Source organism: Carassius auratus, unplaced genomic scaffold (genome assembly GCF_003368295.1).
Source record: "Carassius auratus strain Wakin unplaced genomic scaffold, ASM336829v1 scaf_tig00010384, whole genome shotgun sequence".
Taxonomy (NCBI): Eukaryota; Metazoa; Chordata; class Actinopteri; order Cypriniformes; family Cyprinidae; genus Carassius; species Carassius auratus.
This window is the reverse complement of record NW_020524120.1, coordinates 41075-61463: the sequence shown is the minus strand read 5'-3', so window position 1 is coordinate 61463 and position 20389 is coordinate 41075. Positions and strand designations below refer to the sequence as shown.

General features: G+C 35.9%; 1 protein-coding gene across 1 annotated transcript in view; it reads left to right on the top strand.

The window, feature by feature from the left end:
• Positions 1 to 978: 978 nt before the first annotated feature.
• The window catches only part of col27a1a (collagen, type XXVII, alpha 1a), a gene marked incomplete at its 5' end in the record, with an annotated part of 41953 nt that continues 22542 nt past the window's right edge, over positions 979 to 20389 (top strand). The window contains 19 exons of the mRNA XM_026245756.1: positions 979 to 1032; positions 2900 to 2953; positions 3684 to 3737; positions 3881 to 3934; positions 6278 to 6322; positions 8320 to 8373; positions 9218 to 9262; positions 12054 to 12107; positions 13296 to 13340; positions 14046 to 14099; positions 15303 to 15347; positions 16374 to 16427; positions 16524 to 16568; positions 17420 to 17473; positions 17675 to 17728; positions 18759 to 18812; positions 18946 to 18999; positions 19090 to 19143; positions 19216 to 19260. Coding sequence (XP_026101541.1) covers positions 979 to 1032; positions 2900 to 2953; positions 3684 to 3737; positions 3881 to 3934; positions 6278 to 6322; positions 8320 to 8373; positions 9218 to 9262; positions 12054 to 12107; positions 13296 to 13340; positions 14046 to 14099; positions 15303 to 15347; positions 16374 to 16427; positions 16524 to 16568; positions 17420 to 17473; positions 17675 to 17728; positions 18759 to 18812; positions 18946 to 18999; positions 19090 to 19143; positions 19216 to 19260 — 972 coding nt within the window. The remainder of the gene's footprint in view (positions 1033 to 2899; positions 2954 to 3683; positions 3738 to 3880; positions 3935 to 6277; positions 6323 to 8319; positions 8374 to 9217; positions 9263 to 12053; positions 12108 to 13295; positions 13341 to 14045; positions 14100 to 15302; positions 15348 to 16373; positions 16428 to 16523; positions 16569 to 17419; positions 17474 to 17674; positions 17729 to 18758; positions 18813 to 18945; positions 19000 to 19089; positions 19144 to 19215; positions 19261 to 20389) is intronic.

Below are 20389 nucleotides of genomic sequence, written 5' to 3'. Positions count from 1 at the left end.
TTTCGGCCATTTGAGTAAAGTATTATTATGCTTGAAATGGCTTAAAATTGTTTTTTTTTTTTTTTTTTTTTTTTTTTTTTTTGTACCAATCTATGTTTTTCCCAAGTAGATTGAAATGTTTAATTTTTATAACTAAAATAGTGACTAATGAAATTTTTTGCATGAGAACCCATTCACAACTTGTTTTACTTTTTTTATGTGGTGCACATTATTTCAGAAACAAGTATTTTGCAAATATATTCTGATGAAATACTATAATTTAATAGTTTATTTAATAATACTATTGAAGAAATGTTTTGCTAATATATTTTATGTACGTTTTATTTGTTTTATAAGTAATTTATTTTAATCAGAAATATGTATTATTATTAATATTAATTTATAAAATATTAGATTTATTTTAGAAATGTTTATATAAGTAAATTAAATATTAATCATTTCTAAACAAAATATTTTGCACATATTTTTCGAAATATTTATATTAATACATCTTAATTTTATAAATATTTATTTAATGTAGTTATTATTAACATGTAGTATGAAAATGTTAACTTAAATATTTATGAAACATTCTGTGAATATTTATAAAAAATTATATTAATCAGTAAATATTACTTAAAAATAAAAATATTTGTAAAATGTTTGGTTAATATTTAATAAAGTACATAAATAAAATATTACTTATCATTTATAATAATACAATAATTAATATGTATATATATATATATATATATATATATATATATATATATATATATATATATATATATATATACACACACACACACAGTGGGAGACAGGATCTACAGGTCTTCTGTAAGTCTAAAGCTCATTATCAGAAAAAGGAAATTCCCTTGATTGACTTCCTGTTTCCTCTTAGCTGTGTTTAGTTTTTAAACAGAGTCTTGCAGCACTATAAGTGCTCACTTGTGCAGTGAGTGTGTGTTTGATTCATAAGAGCACTCTTGTGTTTCGTAGGGAATCCCGGGACCTCCAGGGAAACCAGGGCAGCCAGGGACGAGGGGACCTCGGGTGAGTGTGTGTGTGTGTGTGTGTGTTAGACTAATAGAGCAATTGACCTTTAACCTCAGATATAAACAGGAAGTGTGTAAAATGCAGTGCCTTATGAAATCTCTCACACACTGTTCACTTCAGTGTATTTGTGCTTTAATTGGTTCTTTCTAGTGTGTCTGTCTCCTTTCACTTCGACACACATTCTTTTGCTCTTTCATTAAATATTTTGCAATTATTAATAAATAATTTATGTTAATGTCAAAAATAATTACAAGCCCTGGGCAGGATTTTGTAATATCAAAAAAATTTATAAATAAAATACAGCTTTATAATACAATCAATAAATAATTAAATAAATCAAATACAAAAAAATGTACATTATATTCCATGTAAAATTTTGAACTGATTTCTGAGTCATATTTTAAGTTGAAAAACTAAATTACACAACTAAATGTTTTGCATCCTCTAAGGTGAGCAGGACTAAGTGAAAAAAAAAATTCTGCTGCTATTTTAAGTATTTTAGATCATTTTTTGGTGGTCTTTTCCTGTGAGGAATCTTCTAGCACAATCAAACAGAGAGCCATAGAGCCTCGAGACTTTGTTTGAACCTTTGTTGACAGGACGGCAACTGCAGTCATCATGTAGTGTGCATGCGCCAAAGGTCCGCCGTGAGGTCACACTGCTGTGTGTGTGTGTTAAGTATTTCAGAGCATGTGTTATAAAGTCTGACTGCTAGGCTTTGTTCAGCCGGCACCCTTTTCATGTTAAATGTGTATGTTATTTGTGTGTGTGTGTGCGTGTGTGTGTGTTTGTTAGAACAAAGATGACTTTCAGGAAAGGTAGCCTACACACTTTGCGCTTTCTTTGCACTCTCTTCAATCTTTGCTTTTTCCTAGTAACCGGCTAAAGAATCCTCTTAATGTCACCAAGGCTGCATTTATTTGATAATAAACCAGTAAAAACAGTAATATTGTGAAGTATTATTACAATAACCGTTTTCTGTTTAAATATATGTTAAAATGTAATTTATTCCTGTGATGCAAAGCTGTATTTTCAGCATCATTCCTCCAGTCTTCAGTGTCACATGATCTTCAGAAATCATTCTTATATACTGATTTGCTGCTCAAAAAACATTTCTGATTATTATCTATTTGGAAAACATTGTGCTGCTTCATATTTTTTGTGGAAACATGATGCAGTTTTTCCCATGATTCTTTGATAAATAGAAAGTTCAAAATTGAATTGAAATATAAACCTTTTGCAATTGTCATTTTTTATTAGTTTAATCCTTCATTGTTTAATAAAAGTAAAAAAAAATAATAATAATCTTACTGACTCCAAACATTGTATTAGCAACAACATATTCGATGTAATCAATATATTCAATATAACACAGCCATAATACAAATACACACACACACTATTGTTTTTACACACATGCATTGCTTTTGTTTTAGTTTTTTCATGCATGGTATCACTCGATCTGTTGGGCTTATTTATGGACTGTTTCCAATAACACCCATTGACCTTGACCCTCACTGTGACCTCTGACCTCAGGTGGGAAGTCGTTTAAAAAAGAACACGGTCAGGTCAAAGTCAAATGGAGCTAAGAATCGATTTCTTTTGTTTCAGATCCATTCACTGTAAACACATAAAGCCCGAAGCATACTCAAGTATGCAAGCATATGAACGCATAAGCAGCAAACGAGACGAGATTAATTCCATGCATCATAGAAAACAGTTCATAATGAAGTTGCATTCTCAGCATGGCCACAAGGGGCGTATAAGCGGTTTCGGCAGTCAGTAGGTGAACCATTAAATGCATTCAGTTTTTCTTAATCGTTCATTCCTAATGTGTGTATTGTTTGTATGTTGTTTCCTGTAGGGACCCCCAGGACCACATGGCAAGCCAGGTCGACCCGGTCCACCAGGGTTGAAGGTAAAAACCAACTCACCCACACTTGTGTACTGTTCTGCTCTTCTTCCTGTGTTTGGCCCTCTGTTATATTCATCATCGCACCACCTGCCGGTACTATTGGGCTGTCCACAAACCCTGCAGACAAGGTTTTGGAAACACAGGCACACACATGTACACACACACAAACCCTTTGATTTATCGGAGCTCAGCGGGTAGTGGAAAGTCTTTCCCATGATGTGGAAATGAGCGTTTGGCTGGTGAAGTATAGCTGTAGTATTAAACACGGGTTATTAACCAAAACCACTAAACATGCATCCAAGTTAGGTGTGCGTGTGATGTCCTGGTGTGTGATTGGTCTGCCTTTTTTATTCATTTAAATGCTAAAGGTGGTAAACAGCCGGGAAGCCCAGCGGGGAGTGTGTTTGTGTGATTGGACGCCCTCTGCTTTCTGTGTTTAATTATTTCAAGTGGCCTTTGAAGACAAACCTGGTTAAGATGCAACGGCCTGGAGTCAAACATCACATGTGTTCTCGCTCTCTCTTTCTGTCAGCGACACACACATGACCATGCACACACATATTCGTAATTGCTGTGCAATATAAAGCGTTAAACGGATTAATAACATTCTTTCTTTGATCTGATTAGCATCTTTAAACGACTGGGCTTTGTATGATGAAACGGTTAAAAAAAGTTTCACATTTTCTTCAGACGATTTAAACTCTGTCTCTTGTTTTGTCGTTCTTTCTCTCAGGGGAAGAAAGGAGACCCTGGACTGTCTCCTGGAAAGGCACCAAAAGGAGAAAAAGTGAGAAAACACATACACTTGTTTCAATTCACGTACTCCAGTGTGAGCAACGGCCAAAACATAGTTATGGTTCAGAACATGCAAACATGTGAAAAGATGCAGCTGCAACATCTGTGCCTCATGTTTACCGTTTGTGTTTGTAGGGAGACGTTGGTCTGTCTGGTCCTGTTGGTTTAGTCGGGCCGGAAGGCCGGAAGGTAAGATATTCTGAAATGCTTGAATCATTCTCTCCATTGTTTCATTTTTTCCCAACACTAATGTTGCTGTACACTTGCTGGGTGACATGAGCGCAGATGTTTGCCGTTGACCCACACAAACACTCGGAAGGCTCCCACTCCTTCTGCCTCACTGTGTCTCTTGTTGCTGTGGAAACCCAATGTAAACATCAGAGGGAATCCCCAATGAGTCGTCTATCACTCCTTTATACTCCACGCACTCATACGTCAAACAAGGCTATTGAGGGTCGTACAGTCGTTCACCATGAGAAACTTTCTTTGTTATGACCATTAGTGTGGCACTTCTCAGCTGTGCATGATTATAGTAAGTTAATACCCTCTGCCAGGTGCTTTAGTGTAAGCAATAATACTTTCAGCTTTGTGTGTGTGTGTGTTTGTGTGTGTGTGATCTAATAGAGGGATCTCTGGAAAATCCCACATTTAAACAATGTTTGTGAACATGCATATGTTATGTCTAGAGCAGCAAAAACTAATTAAAACAACCAAAGTCAATTATAAACGTAGTTGTCAGTGAACATCGTCATCAAATCTTTATGCACTTCATGCATATAGCCAGTTTAGACCCAATGCAAATATTGAAATGCAACTAACCAGATAAATGGATATGCAGTAGGTAAGATCATCAGCATCAAACAATAATTTGTCTGTAAAACAAAAGAGTTCTATTCAGCAGATAATTTTCATACATTTGCATATCGCATACATTTCCAGTAATATTTATACATTTCAGGACTTTCTTGTTTACTTATGTATAATAACAAATTATGATGCTGCACACACACACACGCAAACACGCACGCACGCAGATATACTGTATATAAGATCTGGGGTGTGAAATAGCATGCTTTTTTAAATATTAAAATGTAATTGTATTTTATTATTCTTTCTTTATCCAATTATTGAATTAATTGACATGAACTGATTATTGAAATGAGTTGTTAGTGGCATGTCAGTACATATGGTTCAGTGTGTGTGCATGTGAATACCTGCAGGCCGCGTGGTGGTCCATGTGCTTTGTGTTACGTGTCTGTGGTTAGAAAAAGAGCCATCAGAATGTAGAGAAGAACCTCTGGAAAAACAGACAGCAGCGTGTCATGAACGAGTGAATGAAGGGATGAGTGCGAGTGTGATGGAATCCAATAATAAACGAAACCAGCCTGTGATTCTGCAGAGGGGCCAGACAAATTAAGCAGTTGATCCAGTGCAACCTTTAACACAGATTCTACTGTAAACATAAAAAATGTTCTAGAGCTGGACAGATAGACAGTGCATAAACAACACAACTGCTCAGCAAGTTTACAAGATATTTTATGTTTTTTTTTTAAGTTATTCTGACATAAAAGGATTCTTTTTCAAATTCTAACTAAAGATTTTAGTTTGTTATCAGTGCACTGTATATATACTGTAACTGTTTAAATACTTGCAAACATACAACAAAGATCAGTGGTACATGTGTGTGGCTGTTTGCTGGAATGTGGAGGTAGAGGCAGGAATCAGAGCTGGGTTTCCCACAAACAAATGTAATGGAAGAACCAGACATCTCTCAGACGCAGAGTGTGACAGAATGGATTTCACTGGTTTGGCAGAGAAGAGTGTGTGTGTGTGTGTATTGTAGGTGTATGTTCTTGTGTACATTTCTCTTGAGAATGATGGTACTTCACACTACTATCTGTCTGTTTGTCATATTTTTCTAACTGTCTGTCTAGTAAGCAGCTCCAGATCAGTTCATGTTCTCACTGCTGTAAAACACTCCATTCAGAAGTGTGGTTGACATGCAACATGGAAAATATTCTCATAGCTTATCCATTTCTTCATGTCTGTCTACTGGCACACTCGTTAGGTCTCACACTGTACTATAGTGCTCCCTCAAATCCGTCTCTTGCTCTGCTCCACCTTTGATGCATATTTTCCATTCTGTGTCGATGTCTTGCTGAAGTCAGCACAATGTTGAGCCGTAGGAGCTTGACTCCAGCAGGAAAACATTTATCTCTGTAAGACACACACACACATTCGCTCACATATGTTGCAAATGCACATGTGCAGATGCGCATTTTGTTCAACATAAAGCCGTGTGTGGAAAATATTGCCCTGCTTTAGCTTATTGACTACAGATGGATTGGGTTAATGATGGATCTGTCAAATGCACACTCACCGCAGGAGATGCGTATTTGTGGGCGTGTCTTCGCGTATTCTCTTTTAGAAAGTGGTTTGTAGACTTCTGTCCGATGTTGTTTCAGTTTGTGTGTATGTGCGTGTAAATCACTAAGTGTTTACTAAACCGTCATGTGTCCTCTTTGTGAACAGGGACAAAAAGGCCATCCAGGATCACCAGGCCTTCCCGGAGAACCTGTGAGTAATGCAGACATAACAAAAAACAAGCACATAAACAAACACTCAAAGTGTGAGGATATTCTCATCAGTCAAAACCCTGGAGAGTTTTACCTCTTAAAATATGAAAGTAATATAACATACATGACAAGAAAAAGTCCTTTTAAAGCTCTGTTTTTTAAGGTGATCCGTCCTCTCAAGTCAAAAGTTTAGAGAGGGGAAAGACAGACGCTCATACCCACAGGAAAGTTTTATAGATCAGAGTGTGTTCTTTCATAACTCAAGAGCCTGAAATGTGAAGCGTGTAATTTCTAAGCCTAGCATGACTAAACAGAATTAAATGAAATAATGATTTATTTGAAAACATTTACAGAAAGCACTTTTCCTGCCCACAATTGGTCAGACAAACAAATAGCCCCGCCCCCAAACCTTTGCCATTGGTTGAATAAATATAGCCCTTGTTGGCAGATCTCACCTTTTACTGCTTTTTTATATTATAGTAGATTTAACAGTTTTACCAATGTCTAATTCTGTTTTAAGGTCTTTTAGATTTTTTCATTTTTTTCTTTTGGTTGTATAGGAAAGAAATCAACAATGACAAACTTTACTTTTAAAAGTGAGTTCTTGAGTTCTTAGTAATTTAATTTCTGAGCATCAAATATTCTTCCATAGAATTCTTTGGGAGAAATAAAAATAGTCAAAATGAGTTGAGCAAGAGCTATACCATGAATATGATTAGCAGCTCTTGATGAATTTGATGAGAAATGTTTGAGTTCATTTTCTTCTTTCCTCTGGGTACAAACAGATTTTACATGTTTTATGCTTCCTTTGGAAATCAAATATCACACACAAACACAAATATTAAGTTGTTCAAAAAGTATTAGACACATTCTTAAGGATAGTTCACCCAAAAATGAAAATGTGTTGTTTATCTATTTACCCCCAGGCATCCAAGATGTAGGTGACTTTGTTTCTTCAGTAGAACACAAACCAAGATTTTTAACTCAAACTTTTGCAGTCTGTCTGTCTTATAATGGAAGTGATTGGGAATCACGACTTTGAGAGTCAAAAAAACATACACAACCAAAACCAAATTAAACCTGGCTCGTGAAGATACAGTGAAGTGTAAAGACATCAAAAAACAATTGGTCTGTGCAAGAAACTGAACAGTATTTATGTAGTTTTTTACCTCCGATTCACCATGTTTTCAACAGCCGGTGCATGACGCGTCTTCTTCTTCTTCTTGCTTTACGGCGGATCACAGACTTAGAAGTGCATTACCGCCACCTATCTCTCAAATGGACCATTGACACTCCTAATTGAGATTGTAGAAAGAGTGTCAATGGTATCACATCAATGTATCGTCACGAGCCGCAGTGTTTAATTTGGTTTTGTTTGTGTTTTGATTATTGTTTTTTTTTTACTCTCAAAGCCGTGATTCTCAGCCACTTACGTTATATGACTGACGGACTGCAACAGACATTTTGAGTTAAAAATCTGTTTAAAATCTGTTTGTGTTCTACTGAAGAAACAAAGTCACCTACATTTTGGATGCCCGTTGGGTAAGCAGATAAATAAAATTTTATTTTTTGGGTTAACTATCCCTTTAGTATTATATAGACTTAAGCCACACTTATGTATAAATGAATATCATTGCATTAGTTCAAACTGTCAACTCAAAACTGCATCTAACGTCACTTTTCTTCATTTTTGCTTAATGTCTTTGAATCAGCTCGGTACATCACATTAACACATTAAATAAATACTGTCACAATACTGTCTTCAATTTCAACAGGAAATGTATTGATTTATAATTTCAACCCCCCCCCCCCCCAAAATAAATTCATTTATCTTGATTGTGCTTTTTCTTTAAAATGAAACCATAGTTTGCTACAAATATAGTATAGAGACATTCATGCATTTTACATATTCAGACACTTTTTGTGGTCTTTAAAATATATCCATGTACTTTAATATAAATTAGGAGAACCAACATTTCTCTTTGTCTTGTTTTACAGGGCCAACCAGGTCCTGATGGAGAAGCTGGAGCCAAAGGCTATCCTGGCAGGCAGGTGCAGTAGATCTTCCTCTGCTGTGGAGTGTGGTGTGTATGTATGTGTGTGTGTGTGTGTGTGTTTGCCTTGTTTTTCATTGACTGCTTGTGGAAAATATGCAATTAATTTAGCAGTACGTTGCCCTGGCATCGATATTGGGTTTTGTTCAGTATAGCTGTGGGCCCATGCGATTTAAAATCACAGCATGCAATTAGGAAATAGGAAAGGATGTATTTGCTCATGTTTTGATATGCTTGTGTTGTTTTCATTGATGGAGTATTGGATTTAATCAGAATAAATCTCCATCCTTTTGAAATATGCATCCAGAACCACAAGCCTTTGGTTTTTAACACATCTTGAGCTCATTGAAGTTGTTTGTACTGAAACATATAAAACGCTTCTTTGGATTACTTAAGTCTGATTGGTCAGGAAATGCATTCTGTGGTAAAATTTCACTTAACTGTCTTTTTCTTCTCACATGATAAAACCATTCAAGAAGTCGAATCAATATTTCATATAATGTTATTATTTATTTAGTAATCATTGCGAATAAACCCATGTTTCCTTTTTATGATCCAACCAAATCAAGAAAAAGCTCATTTGTCAAACATTTACCCATTTCTATTTTCTGCATGAAGAAAATATATAACATAAAACTATATAAAACTGTTTAACAAATGAAGTCTATGATAAGACCATTATAAGTTCATCGTGGTTCTTGTTGTTGTGGGCACAAAAGTTTGGAAACTTATTAAAAGAAACAAGCTATTCATTTTGATTCCATTTTGTCTGTTAAATGATGAGTGTTAATTAAATCTTAAGCCTGTTTTTGAAGCCTCTCTCTCTTTTTCTTCTCTTCCAGGGCTTACCTGGTCCAATAGGGCCTGTTGGGCCAAAAGGGGCTCGGGTGTGTACACGTCTTTTCCCGTTTGATGTGTGATTGCAACTTACAAAGCTGTCATTGTGACATTTGAGCTGTCTGAGTGGGACTATAGTTACCAGGTTATTTGCATTGATCTTTTACAAAGCTAAAAAAGTCGCTTAAGACTTAGAGTTTTAAAGCCAAGTGATTTGACCTCGACTCTATAAGAGAGATTTTTACTACTTCAGCTTCTCTTTTCTTTCGTTCCCCTGGATTCTCCTTTTTCAGTTTTTTTGAGTCAACAGAGACTCAAGCGTGACAAATTCGCTGCTGACAGCTCCCCCGAGCCATAAGTTTGCATTTATGTGTTTTTAGACTCCTACGGTCACATTAATATGTTCACATGTACAGCCACCTTCATTTATATTGCCCTGTCGTCTATTTAATGTACTCAGAAACAATTTATGTTTTATTCTCAATGTGCCACTTTATATAGCGTGCTCACACACCCGTTTAGCTGTTGTGTTTGTAGTCAAGCTGTATTAAAGGCTCTTTATCAGGCTAGGCTCCGCCCCCATTGGCTGGAATTTCCTGTTTAAAATCAGACTGAGGACCTGCTGTTTTTATTCACCACATATTCACACGTACACATGTCTTCCAATCAGTGCTGTGTAACTGATTACGTGCAATCTGGATTACATAATCAGATTCCAAATATAAAGTACTTAAAGTTAGATTATATTACATTTTAAAATACTCTTAATCATATTACATTCACTTCTTTATGGATTAGAAGATTATTTACACAGTTGCAATAAACTATTTATAATTTATTGATTCACCCCAGTCCTTTTTTCCTGTTCTAAATGAACATTACCACTGAGATACAGTTTGGAAATGTATGTTTAACTGGAGGGCACCCTTGTGCAGAAACTCCAAATATTCCTCACAAAAGGCATCAACAAAATCTTTAATATGGACTGAATAAAAAGAATATAGAAATGCTTTAACTGAGCACACATGAAGACAAGAAACAAAAAACTGTGACAATATATGGTTTATCTGTGTTTTTCAATCCATTTTAGGTATTTTCATAAGAAATAAATTTTGACAACACTAATGTCAGCACGCAAAAGCACCTTGCATGGAATTTTTACTGTATGTGTGTGGGAGTGTTATTGTTGTACCCTTTGCTTGTGCATGTTGTCATCGTTCGTTCCCTGAAGTGAGCGTATGTGCCCTTGGACTACATTGTGGAGGCCAGCACCATGCAGTCCATGGGCATATACACTTACTTCATGGCCTGCATCAACACGAAGACATCCATCCGTTCATCCATCAGTGATCTCTCCATTACTCTGTCCGTCCGTGTGAACAGTTCATACGGTGGACGTCTGCCATTGGATTGCCAGGGATTATATAAGATTAAAGTCTTAAAAGATGATTCGTTTTCTTATTCAGGAGATGTAAATATGAACTTGTCTCAGATGTTTCTCCTTAAACTGTCGATGTATGAAAAAAACAGATCTATGAAATGAATGTGGATAGCATAATAATCAATCACTTAGAACACCTTAGCAACCACCTAGAACACCCTAGCAACCACTTAGAACACCTTAGCAACTATATACATAGTAGAAGCTACCCAGAACACCTTAGCAACCACCTAGAACACCCTAGCAACCACTTAGAACACCTTAGCAACTATATACATAGAAGCTAATCAGAACACCTTAGCAACCACCTAGAACACCCTAGCAACCACTTAGAACACCTTAGCAACTATATACATAGAAGCTAACCAGAACACCTTAGCAACCACCTAGAACACCCTAGCAACCACGTAGAACACCTTAGCAGCTATATACATAGGAGAAGATACCCAGAACACCTTAGAAACCACATAGAAAACCCTAGCAACCACCTAGAACACCTTAGCAACCATGTAGAACACCCTAGTAACCACGTAGAACACCCTAGCAACCACCTAGAACGTCCTAGTAACCAGATAGAACACCTTAGCAACTATATACATAATAGAAGCTGCCCAGAACACCTTAGCAACCACGTAGAACACCCTAGCAACAACATACATAGTAGAAGCTACCCACAACACCTTAGCAACCATGTAGAACAGCCTAGTAACCACTTAGAACACCTTAGCAACTATATACACAGTAGAACATACCCAGAACAGCATAGCAACCACATAGAACACCCTAGCAACCACTTGGAACACCTTAGCAGCTATATACATAGTTGAAGCTACCCAGAACACCTTAGCAACCACATAGAACACCCTAGCAACCACTTGGAACACCTTAGCAACTATATACACAGTAGAAGCTACCCAGAACACCTTAGCAACCACGTAGAACACTCTAGCAACCACTTAGAACAACTAAGCAACCATTTACCATGTAGCAGCTACCCAGAACTCTTTAGCAACAACTTAGAATGCCCAAGAAATCGCTTAGCAAATACTAAAACACTTTAAATCACCTAGAACTCCTTAGCAACTATATAGCAACAACTCAGAACAGCCTAGCAATGACTCAGTGACTTAGCAACAGTACAGGAACTATCTAGAACACCTTAGCAAACACGTTAAATGTCCTAGCAACTACTTAAACACCTTAGTAACCATCTAGGACACCCTAGCAACAATATAGCAACAACCCAGAACAGCTTAACAACGACTCAAAACACCCCAGTAACCACATCATGTCAAGTATCCTGAACATCACTATTAAATTATTAAAAAAGTTTCTTTCCTATTTTCTTCTGCTCCATGCATCAATATTTAGCTTCCCTCTGTTTCTCTGTTTCTTCATAGGGTTTTATTGGAATCCCTGGACTCTTTGGTTTACCTGGAGCTGATGGTGAAAGAGTGAGTCTGTTCATGTTATGACTCATTTCTCAGCAGTCATGTGATCATAACAGACTCATCAGTTGGTGAATGTTCCGGCAAATGGCTTTTGTGTAATTCCACTAAAGTACTTAACATGATTGCATTAAAATTCCCACAGATAATACCTTATTAATGCAGTCACATCATCGACAGGATGAATAAAATATGATTTCCTATTCAAAGTGTACTAAACACCAATCAATAATTACTAAAAATATGCAAATAATTCAGACTCCATTTAATCAACTTGCGTAAATATCAGAAGTTTTGAAAACATAGAATGTTCAGCTTTCAAAATATAAATAACAGCAATGATGTCAATGTGATATTTGGATACTGAATTTGATTAGATCAAATATGCCTTGAAAATATTTAGCTTTTAATAGCACCGTGACTTCTGCTGTGTCAAAAGCAAAAAAAAAGGCCTCTATCGATCATGCTCTATTATTTTCAATTATTATATAATTAAAAACAAACAAACAAAAACCTTGCTATGTGTAATGCGTTAAGCTAACTGAGACTTGTTATAGCACTTGCATATCATTGCTCTTTTGTTGATTTTGATTGCTTCCATCGTCCTCAATTGTAAGTCCCTTCGGATAAAAGCATCTGCTAAATGACTAAATGTAATGTAATGTAAGTAACCTACCCAGCATTGTACAGTATATATATATATAGTATATATATATATGTAAATACTGATACTTTATTGTTCTTACAAACACAGTGTGTTTCCTGAAGAAGAAAAAAACTAATCTAGTTATCATTTCCTGTTCTAGTTTTGAGGTTATTAGTATGGAAATAGATTAGTGGTAGATTTTTAAATCAAGTGCTGCCCACTACTGGAAGATGTATGACAGTAGATCCCATCATTAAATACATGTGTGTGTGTATGTGTGTGTGTGTGTGTGTGTGTGTGTGTGTGCGTGTGTGTGTGTGTGTGTGTGTGAGTGTGTGCTGTAAAAGTGGAAACTACTTCCAGCTGGTTGTGGCGTTCAGCTGAGGGTGTTTGGATGAGTCATATGATATCGGAGTGTAAACACACACACACACACACACACACACACACAAAGAGAGAGAGAAACATTGCTTCTTTCTAATGGTATAAGACTTTTAATTATTATTAGCATTTACTTATGTGTCTGTCTCTTTCTCTGTCTTTTTCAGGGTAGTCCTGGTCCACCGGGGAAGAGGGGCAAGATGGGTAGGCCGGTAAAGTTTTGTCTCAACATACTTTATAGATACAGATGTGAATTTTTTAAGCATGTGTATGAAATGTAATGTATTCATTTGAATGTATGGCATGGCCCTGCAGTGTAATAACAAATACAAACATTCTAGTAATTTCTCAATGAGGCCATTAAAGCACCGGCATAATAATTAGAAAATAATTATTTATTAAATATTACTTATTTTTATCGTGAAATTATTATTTTCCCTTGGGCTTGGTACACAATCGACACACACACACACACACACACACATACATACATATACACACTTACTAAGATGCAGAAGTTGTTTAACATTGACATCTGACCTCGTAAACCTCTTGTTGAATCAGCAGGGCTCAGTGTGTTATCTGTGTGATGTCATCATTAGGGTTAGTGATTTGAACAATCCCCATAATCCACAGTTTGGTGGGAACATGCTAAAGACACTCTGAAAACTTAAGCTACCACATACCAATGACCTAGCAACCACTTAGAACATCTTACCAGTGCCCTGGCAACCATCAGAACATCCCAGCATCCACTCACAACCCTCGTGAACACCATAGCAACCATGCCCTGGCAACCACTCACGATGTAACTTTGTAGAGGCCACTTTTGCTTCTTATAGAAAAATCTAATTGTTTAAATAATCAGAGACTGTGATGGTGATTTGTTGTATTCTCTCTCTCTCTCTCTCTCTCAGGGTTTTCCTGGTGATTTTGGAGAGAGAGGTCCACCAGGACTGGACGGGGAGCCTGTGAGTTTAACATTTGGTTTTTAATGCATATTCTTTTGTCTTTTTCTCATAAAGCACATAAAACACTCACAACAGAGTACATGAGGAATGTGCATGAACACTGTGTTCGCAGGCTTCCAAACAAGCAGTGGAAGTGTGTGTTCAGATTGAATGCCTTTAGTATGCATGTGTGTGTGTGTGTGTGTGTGTGTGTGTGTGATATCTGTGTATGTGTGTGCAAACCTCAGCCTTTACTTCCGGTATCTCGGCTGAACACAATTTTCCACTTACCACTTATACACACACACACACACACACACACACAAACACACACACACACAGACACAACAGCAGTGTTGTATCTTCTATACACGAATCTTTAGTTAAGCTGGTATGGAAGACAAATATTATTTGTCAAACACAAACAAGGCTGTGAAGGGTATGCTGTACAGAAATAACTTTTACCAACAGGTAGTCTCCCAGCCTGGTTGTGCTGGTCTGGTTTGATGGTTTTAAAGTGTTTTTGGGCACTTGTAAACTAGTCAGCTTGGGAGACTACCTCAGACCAGCTAAGACTAGCAAACCATCTTAGGCTGATTTATTTATAGATTCATTTATGTATTAGATTATTATATTTTTATCTATTGGGATTTTTCATTTAATTCATTCGTTCATTCAGTTAATATGGATTTATTTTAGTATTTCAGTGTGGAAAGTGTTAGATTATGTATTTTTGTCCAGTTGTATTTATTTATTTCAGTAGTGAAGGCATTAGAGGCCAATATTACAATAATTCATTATCATTTCCAAAAATGATTGGTTGGAGCAGGTGACGTCATATCAGGAAGTGTTTGAGTCAAGTCTTTTTCACCTGAATGACTTTTAAAACAGGAAGTTGAAAGCCTTCTCATTTCCTGTTCTCCCTTTCCTGAAAAGAGGAGTGAAGTGCTCCTTTCATTCTTTCATCACACCAGGGGAACGAGAGGAAATGGCTCCTGCATGCTGCTACAGAGCCAACAACAAACCATCTCTGTTTCTACAAAAACTCTCACACATGCTCGCTCTACGACACACACTCATTTGAACGACAATATTAATATCTCTGCATATGAAGAGAGTGCATTTACACAGCAAATATGATAAATGATACACATTTAGACCTGCAGGCTGTACTCGTTTCAGAAGGAAGGCGTAACTCTCTCTGTTTCTGTGTTTCTGTGTCAGGGTGTTATAGGAGCTCCAGGTCCTCCTGGTGTACCTGGATTGATTGTAAGTGAAATGGTTTACTTAAATTTATTTCAGAGACAAATTTGTGCCCAGAAGTGAACTAAATCTGATAAAACGAGCCATCCAGAGTTGTCCTTGAAAAATGCTTCATGCATCATGAATAAGGTTTTTGTGTGAATGTAAGGATTCACGCTCAGCTAGAGTGACCAGATCACCATAGGGAGAAAAACTGGGGCAGATCAGGGATGTAGAGCTTGAGATTATATGCAGGTGGAATGCAATCTATATTTGTTTACAATTTACAATTGTTTAAATTTTTTTTTATTAAGAATTAAGAATTTTTTAAAGAAATGAATTCCCTTATTCAGCAAGGATGCATTAAATTGTATCAGTAAATTCCCCAAAAATATAAAGCAGCACAACAGTTTTCAACATTGATAATAATCAGAAATGTTTCTTGATCAGCATATTAGAATGATTTCTGAAGATCATGTGAAACTGAATAATGGAGAAAGTTCAGGTTTGTCATCATAGGAATAAATTACATTTTAAAATATATTCAAGTAGAAAACAGTTATTTGAAATATATATATATATATTTTACTGTATTTTTGATCAGATAAATGCATCCTTGGTGAGCTGAAGTGTATTTCAGAAACCACAAGCAATCAAATGAAAGTTTTAAATAATCTTCGGTATAAATCACATCTCACCTATAATATTGTCACTGATGTCAGATATGGTTTGTTAGAGTGGGTTTTTATCAGGATGTCTGGTCACCCTGTGGTCAGTGTTTCTGTTTTTGTAGTACAGCTGAAATCAGTTTGACCTGAACAGTATGATGTTTAAACAAGATCCACATTTGCTTTGACAAATGTTGATAGTATTTGTTCTTTCGGTTTGTACTTGGGTGAGTGCCGTGAGATCATGTGCTCCCTAAAGCCACTCTTAGAATGTTTTACTTCAATAAAACTCAGAATATTTATCAGATGAAGTTTTATAAGTAAGATCCTTTTCAAACTGGACATTTAAAAGCACATGCAGCACTCATTCCCGTCTCTTCTCCAGGGTGATATGGGCCCTGTCGGCATAATGGGTTTGCCAGGACCAGATGGACTGAAAGTAAGTCATGCACATATGTACCCAACACATATCTCCATCACTCACAGCCACCTTAGCGTATATATGTGTGTGTGTGTGTGTGTGTGTGTGTTCCAGGGCGTCCCAGGGAACATGGGCGAGCCCGGACTGAAAGGTGATAAGGTGATCTGAATACTCTGTTATTGGCCTGTTTTACAGCAGCATGCGATGGAAATTCTCTCTTCCCATTGGCCACCCTGTGTTGCACATGTTTTAAAAGCTCCAGTGTTAGGTAGCATGTAGTCAAAGAGATTTTATTTGGTTAGTCAGACAAAAATAAGAAATTTGGGTAGAGTTCTATTTAAGATACAAACACTAACAGCTTTTCTCTGTTAGTCTGTGTTAGTTAAACAGATTTAAGGCATAATGTTGATTATAATGGTGAATAATTTTGTTAATAAATAAATACATTTATTATTAATAAACTGTTTGTTTATTTAGTTATTTATGCAAAATATGCTAAATTCTATTGACAGCTTTCATAGCGAAATGTTGATCATAATGGTCAATAAGTTTTTTTTATTAATTAACAAAAAAGGCATACATACTGTGCATTTTTAATATTTTTAATTATTTATTTATTAAAGCAATGTACGTTAAACTCTATCGACAGCTTTTATGACATTATATTAAAATTTTTTTATTATTATTTAATTATTTATTTATTTTCAGTCAATATTTTTATTAAATAAATGCACATACATTGGAAGTCTAATGATATTATGATATATTATTGATGGTCAGTGATTTTGATTTTTAATAAATACACTTTTAATAAATTAACATTTATTTAAAGAAAATGTATTTTCAAATAAATAATAATATCAAAAATAAATGCACAAACATTGGAAATGTAAAGCTTGTATTTTTCACTTGCCCTAACTTAACCATCATGCTTCGTCACTTTCTCTGGTCTCTTTTCTGACTCACAACTTGTTTCTCACTTTTTTTCTCTTGAACTTTTTCTCTCTCAGGGTGATGTCGGGTTTCCCGGAGAGCAAGGGGAAACTGGGTTCCCAGGAGACAAGGTATACCCTTCATTTCTCGTCAAATACACATTGGCACACCGGGACGTCCAGTCGTCTGATGTTTTGATTAGATCTGACTTTCTAATTGCCCCAATGTTAGAGCTTTCATAGACAGCTACACAAGCACTCATGCTCTTGAAGGAGCGTTTGTGCTAATATAATTAATATATAATGGTGTGCATTTATATATATTTGTTTCAGGGTGTGCAGGGTTTGCCAGGCTTACCAGGACCTCGTGGAAAACCAGGACCCCAGGTTTGTTTCTTATGTGTTTTGTATTGAATAGCTCACTCAGACTGAAAGTTCTGTCATCATTTAATCTGCTCTTTTAAACATTGTTCCATGGAAGTGTATGACTCACCTAGTTCTGTGTAACACAAAAGCTACAATTCGGCAAAATTGTATCAGTGGCCTTTTTCTGTGTAATTAGCTCCCATGAGGACTGATGTTTTCTAGCTTCAAAAAAAGACTAAAAAGCACTCTGTCGTTTTCCTTGTTACTTGTGCGCTGTTTTCAAAGTCACTATTTTCTTCTGAGCTCGTATAGAATCACACATGTAGGATGAGCAGTGCGGTGCTGTTTACATCCTTTTTGAAGCATGACAGCCTCATTCTTCATTCAAATGTAATTGCATGTGAAAGAGCAACTTTACATTTATTCGAAAAAATATTTTTATGTTATTGAAGTTGTATTTGGGAAATCTGCAAATGAAAACTGCTGAATTGTTTGTCAGCTTTCTATGATGTTTATAGTGGGTTTTTTAGTTTGCAATTTTGAAAATGTATACTGTAAATGCGTGTTTTTAATACGGGTTTAAAGGCTTTAAAGTTGCACTGATAATGAATTGCATGGTTTTTAACTTCAAACTCACAACCTGTCATTTTGTTGCTAAATATATGTATTTTTTTATTATTTGCTTCCTGGAATAGCATAAAGAAGATTAATCTTTCCTTTAAAATAACATATTTTTTTACCCATAATCATGTATTAAAAAGCTAAATAAAATCCATACAAACTTACAAAAGTGTCATCGAATAACCTTAAATTAAATACAAATTCCAGGATTAACTTTCTTATATGCACAAAATATTAACATTATAACAAAACATTACATATAACACTCCTTGCATCATTTATCTGAGAACACATGCATGTTTTATGCCAGAAATTGTCCAATCATCAACAGTGTATGGGGATCCAGAGTACAATATCTAAGTTTAGTGTAAAAACTCATGATCTGAAGGTTCAGTTTTTTTGATTATGTGTGTATTTGTCTGTTTTGAAGGGCAAGACAGGAGAACGAGGGCCCAGTGGATTAGCAGGCCCTCCAGGACCCGAGGTATGAATCAACATGTACCACATTACCATAAAACACTGATGATTGCACCAGTTTGTTCTATTGGTGATGTCATCAAATACAACTGATGCTGATTGGCTGATGTTCTCATTGAGGTACGGTTAATCCTTCACAGGGTTTTCCTGGCGACATCGGAAAACCTGGACTCAATGGACCCGAGGGCCCAAAGGTGTGTTATTTATGAGGACAAACAAGTGTTTTTAATATTTGTACACATATATTTGCAACTTCATGCTGTTGACAAATGTTTTCTTCATAGGGTAAGCTTGGAGACAGAGGTCTACCTGGACCTCGTGGAGCGGCTGGACGAGAGGTGTGTGTGTTTTTGATAAGCTATAAACGTCTTGTGAGAATGCAATGAGTTAATCTTGATTTTCATTTGTAGGGTGATGAGGGTCCTGTCGGACCACCTGGGCCAATAGGACTCGAGGTGAGTTGTGAATCTGCATATGAAATCACGCTGTTTTTTGCTGGTTGTTTGCTGGCTAGTGTGATTTATGTTTTTATGTTATATGTATATCGGAAATGTGTGATTTTGATGTTGTATTAGAGGCTTTAAAGTTGCATCGATGATGGTATTGCATTTGTTAATTTTAGACTGTTGCAAAATTAAATTTTTGGGTGAATGGTTGTCAAAAAAAATCTATACATTTTGTATGTTTTTTTTTTGTTGAAAAATATTAGTTTTCTTCCGATTTATGGTTGAAAAATTAAATTTTTTATGGTATTTTTTTATTAAAGTTTTTGTTTAATAATTTTTATGTAAAACACTGAATTACCGCTTGGTATGAAATGTGCTCTATAAAAAAATAAATAATAATAATTTCTATAGCACATTGAGATCATGTGACGTTCTCATTACAAATACGTTTCATTCTCTTTATGCAAAATGAAATTTATTTTTCTCTTTCTGGTGCAGTCAGTCGTCATCTTTCATCTTATAACAAAGGCCTTAAAGTCCATTGATGATGGTATTGCCTATTAAAAATATGTTCATTTTTATGCAAAATATTTTTTTTATGATTTGTGGTTGAAAAAATGACCAAGAGTCCAATTTAATGTTCTGTTTGAGTAAAATAAAATGTGCATTCACTGACGGACCACAAGGTGGCGCAATGTGAGATTTCAATTTTTAATAGCTTTAATTATGTTCAATATATCAATGAATTATAGATGCTGGGAATTTCTTTTGTAAAAAAACAAAAAGAATGAATAAATCCAGCATCATAAATCAGGGCGCTCAGAATCTGCTGCGATCGCCTCTGTATTACATAACATTCCCGCTCTGTCTCTGTTTTTCCTCTTTTCTTTTCTTTCTTAATTTAACCAAACTCAGTGCTTCTCTGGCACAAACTCAGAACATTTCTGTATGTTCTCCATTATTCTGTCCTCAGACAGGTATCTGTTTTCCTCATCCCTCTCTGTGTCTCTGTTGTGCGGTCAGTAATTGGAGAAGTCTTGGTGAAACTTTCAGTATGTTCTTGTTTGGGCTCTGACCGCAGAAATATTCATTATTTTCCAAGATTTAAGTCAAAGCGGTATTATAAAACACAACATTG